This window comes from Spinacia oleracea, chromosome 1, assembly GCF_020520425.1.
Source record: "Spinacia oleracea cultivar Varoflay chromosome 1, BTI_SOV_V1, whole genome shotgun sequence".
Lineage (NCBI taxonomy): Eukaryota > Viridiplantae > Streptophyta > Magnoliopsida > Caryophyllales > Amaranthaceae > Spinacia > Spinacia oleracea.
The window spans coordinates 7,887,379-7,896,081 of NC_079487.1; the positions used below are offsets into that span (position 1 = coordinate 7,887,379).

Here is an 8,703-nt window from a genome sequence, read left to right on the forward strand (position 1 = left end):
GAGTGCATATGGTTAGACAAGTGTATTGCGAGCAAAATAAAAAGTGAAACAAATTATTTTATACTACGTATGTTTAGTTTCTTTATTTTGGTACATTTTAGGTTTTTCATCATGGAAGGATATGGGTAGTACATTGTTTCACTATTTAGATGTTCAAAAGGTTGTACACCAAGAAAACTTTAACCTTTTTTTTGTAACTTTAACCTAGTTTTGATTAACTTTTATATTAGTAAAAAATAATTGATAGATAAATATTTTAAAGGGTTAAATGATTAATTTTATACATTATTAGTGATTTTGAAGAAATAAGTTATACTAAAATGAAAAAATTTATCACTTAAAAATAGATAACTTTTACATATATAAGCTTAACTTTTAAGCATTTTGAGTTAACTTTTACTCCGGTGTACGATATTTATTGTACACCCATTATAAATAAGAATTTGTGTTAGCTGTTTAGTTCATGAGATGATGTCTAATTTTTTCTTTAGATGAAAATTCTTAATATTTTTCTTATCTGTTGTTTTTTTTATTTTTTGTTGTAATAACACAAAATTTTAATTTTGTATACTCACACACCATCGCATGGATATAAGACTAGTAATCAATAAATAAATAAAAATTGCATACATATTTCAGAAGTATGGATTTTCCTTTAAATTTGAATGCTTCCTTTAACAATTGCTCATGGAGTCATTTGAACCTCTTAGGAAGACTGTACGTCGAATCTTTTTTGTGTCTTAACACACAGAAAACAAAAATAACTAACAACAAAAATTGGGCCTGCTTGATATGACATATTGACATAGGCACACAGCCCAAGTGCCCACCATGTTTCCATCCTACACCAATACGGAGTGTAGTATATGAATCGATAAACTACGAACTGACGCAGATTGTTTTTTTTTTTTTTTTTTTTTGACAAGGAGTACATTAAACGAAGAAACGTATTACAACCTATATCTAGGAAAATAGTAATTAACTAACATACAAACTACCCGCTGTAAGAAATTACAAACATTAAAAACTAAACCGCAACCGGAATTCAAGACCAAGACCTTATTGATTTGCAGCTCCAAACCACTAACTCGAACCCTGCACAACAAACTACTTACCAAAACTTCTGCCAAAAGATTCAGAGGATGAATACCCGGGGGCACTAGAAACGGAGCAAAGAAGGGACAATGACGCCGGTGAAGAGGCCTAAACCACGCGAAGGCAACATAACTAAACTTTGATGGAGGAATATGAGAGATCGCACTAGAATGACATACCATGTTGATCAAACACTGGACAACTACTAACCACTCCCAGGGATCGGAATGCACATCCTGAGAGTCTTGAGACACTGCCAAGGGAGCCACATTCCTTAGTGACTCCACAATGGACACGCCTGCATCAGAGTGCAGGACATCCTGCAATCCCACAACAAGAGAAAACAGGAAACTGGAGAGCTTTGCTTGCCCCAAGCATTGAAGTTGGGGAGTCTCCTTCAAGATGATATTTTTAACAGCGATGACTGAAGTCATCACCAGGACGAAATTGACTGACATTGAGCCAACCCCACCCGACACTAGACCAACAACAAGCACAACAAACACAATCTTCCCAACAAACCAAACCAATGAAATCTGAATTGTGGCTTGAGAACCCAAACATGGATTCTTATCAAACCAATCGAACAACCAAATTCCTAAGCAAACCCAATCAAACCATTTCTTAGGAAACCAAGAAATCAGACTACTCCAGCCGGAGAGCCGGAACACTTGCCGTCGCAAACCCCAAACACACCCCAGCAACTTCCACCCCTCAAATAAGCTCATAAAACAACCTAAATCACTAGGAAACCTGAAACCCCCACCTTTAACCACATCCAAAGAAACCCCTACATACCAAAAATGATTTGGTATAACCAGCCAGGATCCAAGAAGAAGAGCCCAAACAAACACACAAGAAACACCATACCAAGAGAAATCCGGAAGCAGGAAATTTAAAACAACAAGAAACACACATAAAAACATAATACTTACTAAACCATCGGAAGCAAAACAACGGTCAGAAAAACCTCCCGTCAGGACGCCTGAAAGAAGCAACCTCACACAAAGGGCGGAGGATACGGTGAAGAAAAGAATCGGGCCGAGGGACCAAGAAAAAATCCCGAAACCCAACTGACACCACCGCACTTCCGACGAAGACACCCAACCAGATTCAGAACCGATCGGATCGCCGCCTACCCAACAAAACGTCGACAAATCAAGGAGAGAGACAGCCATCCCAAACCACCTGAGAATCAGCAGGGCCACCGACGACGATGTAAAGGGTGGTGCTAACCACCACCCCATAACCAAGAACAAAGAAAAATGAAACCCACCAGCAAACCGAGGTGAGACCGGGCCGTGAAAGCCTTCTGAGAGCACCATGAGGCTGGCGGGCAGCAAGCTTGAAAGGAAAACAACTACCTAAAAACAGATCTCGCCGACGATGGCGATCTAAAATCACCGATCGCCGGCGAGAAAGAACAAAAAATTGAAGAGGTTGATTGAGGCGGTGGGTTGAAGAGATAAGGGAGAAAAAAATTTAGAGAGAGAAAGTCTTCAGCAATACCAACAACTACCTTGACGCAGATTGTTAAAAGTGGGAGACAAAGTATATGCGAAAGAGGTTGATAAATCAAATTATTGCATAAAAAACAATGACTCTCATAGTCATTTTTCGATCTTTACATTTCGTATCATGAATGCGATCTAACAAAATAATTAATGTTGTTTAAGTTTTTTTTTTTTTTAAATTGTAAATTATGTTCATTTTTTTTTTCGTTCTAAAATATGACATTAATAAAATATGATTTAATGCCCCATTGAGAAAATATGAGAGATTTAATCCCACTCAACAAATTTAGTAAATTAAAATAATCATTTGACATAATTTTTGGCAGAATATTAAAGACATTAATGTTAATATAAAAGGAAATATTACAAACGTAAAGATTAAAAATGGTCGCCAAAAAAAAAAGGATGGGGGGAGTAGTTTACAAACCAATTAATGGTACGTAGTCTTCGATCACTTTCTTAACTTCCGTACGTACATCAATTCATATGCCCTAAAAGTCTAAGATCTTAACCGTACAACCGATTAAGGTACATGAAAAATTACCTTGTTTTTCGTTGTACAAAACCAACGATCTAGACTAAAGCATCTTTGACACAAAATAAAACGCTAATTAATGTTGGTTAATAACTGGATTAAACTAGCTAGATGCGAAATATGGAAACTTGATAAACATTATTAGGAGGACGCTTAACGAGCTCGAACATACAACCATCTCCAACATTTAAACCATTATCAACCACAAAATCTTTCCATCCATCCGTGAATTTTGCAGTTGTTTGATTCAAATATAATCCGACGCGGTAGTTTTTCCCATTTGGCCCTTTCAAAATAACCTTGTCTGATTTATCTCTTGCAAAGTAAGTTGAAGCATGACTGAAATTAACACCCTACACGTTACACGTACATACATCAAATTACACATCAAGAGTCGAAACATATAAATAAATGTTACTCAGTGTAAAATACAAGATGAGTGATTTCTTACCAAATTGTATCTGTAACGCACATGTGTGGGATACATGATAGTTTTGAAGTTTGGATATTCAGATTTTATCACACTAAGCTTTTTCTTAAGATTCTTTCTGGCTTCAGGAGAGATTCTATCATACCCTTCCAATCAAAAACAAATTAATTAATTAATATTAACCATACAAGATTACTACTTCCTTTGTCCCTTAATACTCGATCTGTTTTGACCGGACACGCTTGCCAATGCACAACTTTGACCACCGATTTCTTTAACTATATATTATAAAAACTTATAAAAATACTAATATTTTGAAAATACATATTAAAATGAAGCCAACAATATATTATATACTAATATTTGTTTTCATATACTATAAATGAAATAGGGTCAAAGTAAATTATATGAATAGTGCAAAAAGTCAAAACAGGTCGAGTATTAAGGGACGGAGAGAGAACTAACTTCAAAAGATTTAACGTGATACAAACAGGGGAAATAAAGCTTGCATATATACATACCTTTCTCTTTGATGCTTGAACATTTCACATTATTGTCAGAGTCTGATGAATCCAGATTATTGATAACTGATTCATCATCATCATCATCATTGGCTTCCTGAGTGCGATATTCCTTCTTAAGCTTCCTGTTGGAATTAAGAGGAGGGGTTCTTCGAAGAGGATAATCTATCTCGGTAGCAGTTTTATTGAATATTAGGACGTGAAATTGTGATGGTAAGCAGCCATCAAACCTGAACACTAAGAAGTGTCCATACCCTAAGCTATAAAATTCCATCAACATTTCCCAACCTTTTCCAAAAAACATATCATTTTTATTCTTATCTTTCTCTAGTTCAACTTTCCATGGTTGTTCACAATTCGGTACATTCAGGCATATCTCATCTGATAAATGTCTTCCATATTTCTTCACAAACTCTGCTGGGATCCTCTGCCATATATAATTAAGGGTACGTCAAACATTAATGGATGTATTAATTTATCTAAGTAGGAGATAATTAGGACTCTCTATGATGTAGTCCAACAACATCAAACAAGTTTTGTCTAATTAATCAGTATATTTGTTATGACCACCCATGCCACTCACATGCTTTCTTAAACAAATGTTTCCCTCAAACCCCCAAATATAAACATTGAATATGGTTTGTGTTTTCCCATGTGGGACTTTTCATATTCCCACATTTTCCCACTCATTTTCTTTTGTTTTCTCACTAGGATTTCCAACATAAAGCACAGTCAGGCATAGCTCAAAGTCAGGGGTCTGGGCCGCAATTATTTTGGTAAAGCACAACAAAACGCGTTAAATTAAGTACATCTAGGTCTTTGGTCTTTGCGATATACGGTATTTATTTTTTAATCAAGTTGAATAATGATATTGATGTAAAAGTTAAAGAGTCAATGAACTAAATAATCAAACATTGATTAATTATTTGGGGAGGGTTGTACAAAATAAATTAAAATATACTCCGTATATAAATAAACGAAGATGATTTTTGTAGTCAATATTTAGACCAATTTCAACTACATGTGTGACATCATGCATATATCTATCATATATGTATGCTCAAAACATCACATTGTAGATCGAGTTAACCTTTATTCTATTCTTAGAAATGAATACGGAGTAGCACGAATGCCGTATATGGACAAATCCACCCCGTAAAATAAATTAAAATCTACGGAGTCGATGGATTTTTTTCATAAAAATTAATTGCCAAAACAACCAATTAACCCCTCAAAAAACAAAAAAAAGTATAACCAACTTTAATACAGTAGTACTGGAGTACTCAACCAAAATCCCACTAGAAATGACAAAATATAAACAGAATATATCATTTAACAGCATTTTTCGCGTCGATTCTAATTAGAGATTACTAATCGGAAACCTATTCTATACATATTCCACCCGGAATTTTTTAAAAAGAAGTAGAATTAGTAACAAAATGCTGAGGTAAAAAAGGACTTACAAGCTTAGATTGTTGAGTGATTGGAGAAAGAATTATGCTGAAAAATGAGGGATTGCGTTTAACAGAATCATCAAACTCAATCGTGGGTGTTTTGCTAATTGTTGAGGCTTGCTTATTCTTAATCGTCATTAGCCGAGTACTTCTCATGATTTCAGATGCTTCTTTTTTGTCCTGAAAAATGGGTTTATATATTGTGTATTTAAAATCTTCGGTATTCCTTCCTATTTTACGTTATTTTAATTTTGTCTTGATATTCGTTGCTCTAATAATTACGAATTTACTCTCTATTTAATTCTTGGGACTTTAGACATCCGCCAACACTAGTTATCATAATTACCAAGTATTTATTTTATGTACTTTTGTTACCACCCCTCTTCAACGACCTACGATTCATCATATGAACAGATATCAGATATTTCATATACTCATTTATTTTGTCCGTTCATTAATTGTCTGTTGGTTTAGTAGTGATTGAGGCTGAACTTGGTAAAGTGAACCGCTTATTAGATCCCCGCAATAAAAATCGAGAGATGACTGGAACCTATTCACCCAAACTAACCCCAAATCCGGATTAAACTTAAGGGTAAACCGGCTGGTAACACCAAAAAAAAATATATCGTCCGTCCGGGCCTAAGATACCCCTCTCCAACGAGCTACTACCACACAAGTGACTACAATTTTGCCTTAAAATGGGTCATTAATAGATTAATTGCTAATCGCAAACGAGTTAAATACTATCTAAGAAACTACGTGTTGTTGGACTTTTTAATGGTGCTAACGTGTCACCCTTCCACAGAAGTATCTGGTATGTGATGGACCGATCTTCTTGTTGGAAACAATGCAAAGAATGAGTTTTAATTTTACCACTTTGTGAAAATATCCCACATTGGTAGAAATGAAAAGTGGGGATTTCAGGTGTAGTATCTATCTATACCTATTCTATAAAAACTGAAACCATAGGTTAGAATGTGACATGTAACCATAGGTTATATTGTGACATGTGTCTTCACATCATCAATCTTCTCTTTAGAAAAAAAAATTAAAATAGACAAAGATCAAAAAACATTATTATTAATGTACATGTCTTTCCGTTTAAAGAGGGAAAACTAAAAAGACTTCCCCTCCAAAAAAACAAAAAAACTAAAAGACATTCATACAAATAAATAATCATAACTTAATGAGCTAAGTTAAATTGTTATTAATATTTCATAACTGTAACAAATAAACATTAGTTGTTACTAAAAAGAAGGCTTAAGAAGTTAAACATCTGTCAGGATGACTCTTCAACCTCTCATGTTCAATGCACTCCTTATAAATAAACTGACTTGCACAATCAACTATATATAATCACACATTTTCAAAGGTAATGTGTGTTTTACTTTATATGTCTATTATTTTTTGTATGGCTAAATGTCAATTTTCGTCAATTTATTTATGATTATTTTAATAATCGTTTGTTTTTATATTGACGTAAGATTATATGTTACATTATCATCACCTTTGATCGATTGTTCTCACAAATGTTGTTAGATTAACTTAGTAATAACCTTAACACATATAATGTGATTCTATTTATTTATATATTTATAACTTACATTAAGAAATTTTTTTTACAAATGCATATAAGTAATTTAATATTTCATAATATCTAAGTTATTATATGTTGAGCAATATAATTATGTACTCCGTAAGTTCTTATAAAACTTTAAAAAATGCTCCCGTGAATTGCACGGGTCAAAATGCTAGTTTTAAAAAAAGTGTTTTGGCTCACATGGAAAGAAAATGGAGTACCCCCTTTGTTTAAATATAGGGAAATATAGGTTATACTTTGAAGTACTTCCCCTAGTGGTTTGGGCTAGAAGGGGGCATCCCCACGCGCGCCGCCGTCGTACGGCCGGTTCGGGTCGTGTTCGTGACACGTGCGCGGTGTGGTGGGGCCTCCTTTTTGGGCCAAGTCGTAACTGACGGAAACGCTCCCTTAATTTACGCCTTCGTTTTAATTGCAAAATTGATTTCTGATTTTTCAGTTACAAACGTTTTGATTACGAAATTGATTTCTAATTTCGGTTACAAATGATGCTGTCTTTATAAGCAGGTTTTGGGAGCTCATTTGAACACACCGAAAATATCCTAACTCTCCTTCTCCTCTCTGTTTTCTAAACCATTTTATTATGAGCATATTATGAGTTCCTAAGTTCGTCTTATTTGAGTGCACATTAAGAAAAATTGTGTTAGGTTATGATACATATAAATGAATATAAATCATGCGGAAAAACCATAAAAGCCAGGATGCCAAATTAATTGCCACATAACAATTAGCATAATTTAGGATGCATACTCTTTGTAGCGTGCCCTCCCTTGCTGCTCCCGAACCGAACAAGAACAAGTCTTTAGGACTCCAAGTGTCGTCCCTCCGTAGAAAGTCCACAGCACGTCCGGATCCGCCTTAGGTTTAATTAACTAGAATCGCCCCAAAGGTACTATGTATTTTCGGTTATTATGAGGCAAATAAGTGACTGAATTTTATGCCTAAAACTCTCTTGAATACTTAGAAAAACACGTTATAAATTGTGAGCATTGATCACCTATTTATAGGGTATGGAAAAGGTATTGGAATCCTACTAGGAAACGAGTTTAATTAATCTGAATTTAATTAAAACTCTATTAATTAATTTATCTAGTAGACATAGGAATTTAATCTTTAAACGAATCCTACACGGTTTAGGTTTCGTATGCAAGAACAAACGAGCATGACCCGCATGCGCATAGGCCATGCCCGCGCATACGCAAAGCCCACGCAGCTTTGAAGCCCACGCGTTGCTGCCTTATGCTCGCAGCCTAGGCGCGCGCTGGGCCTGGCGTGGCCTTGGGCTGCTGTGAGGCGCGCAAGGCTTGCTGGACGTGGGTCTTGCTTCGCGCTGGGCCTTCGTGTAGCAAGCTCTTCCGATGCTAATTCGTACGACGCGCTTCCGATTAATTTCTCGATTCCGGAATTCATTTCCGATACGAACAATATTTAACATTTCCGATTCCGGAATTAATTTCCGTTTCGAACGAATATTTAATATTTCCGTTTCCGGAATTATTTTCCGATTCCGATAATATTTCCGATTCCGACAATATTTCCGTTTCCGGCAATATTTCA

General features: G+C 35.3%; 1 protein-coding gene across 1 annotated transcript; it reads right to left on the reverse strand.

The window, feature by feature from the left end:
• Positions 1-2,857: 2,857 nt before the first annotated feature.
• LOC110776150 (B3 domain-containing protein At4g01580) lies at positions 2,858-5,827 on the reverse strand. The gene is made up of 4 exons (XM_056834574.1): positions 5,559-5,827; positions 4,096-4,522; positions 3,596-3,720; positions 2,858-3,497 (listed from the first exon to the last, which is right to left on the reverse strand). Exons 1-4 carry the CDS (start codon positions 5,703-5,705, stop codon positions 3,252-3,254), a joined length of 945 nt encoding a protein of 314 aa, XP_056690552.1. The 5' UTR covers positions 5,706-5,827; the 3' UTR covers positions 2,858-3,251.
• Between the last annotated feature and the right edge of the window lie 2,876 nt (positions 5,828-8,703).

Coding starts and splice junctions, on each gene's coding strand:
- LOC110776150 (XM_056834574.1), bottom strand. CDS start 5,705: ATGAGAAGTACTCGGCTAATGACGATTAAGAATAAGCAAGCCTCAACA. Junction 3,721..4,095: donor TTCAAGCATCAAAGAGAAAG/GTATGTATATAT, acceptor TTTGATTGGAAG/GGTATGATAGAATCTCTCCT. Junction 3,498..3,595: donor TGCGTTACAGATACAATTTG/GTAAGAAATCAC, acceptor TGTAACGTGTAG/GGTGTTAATTTCAGTCATGC.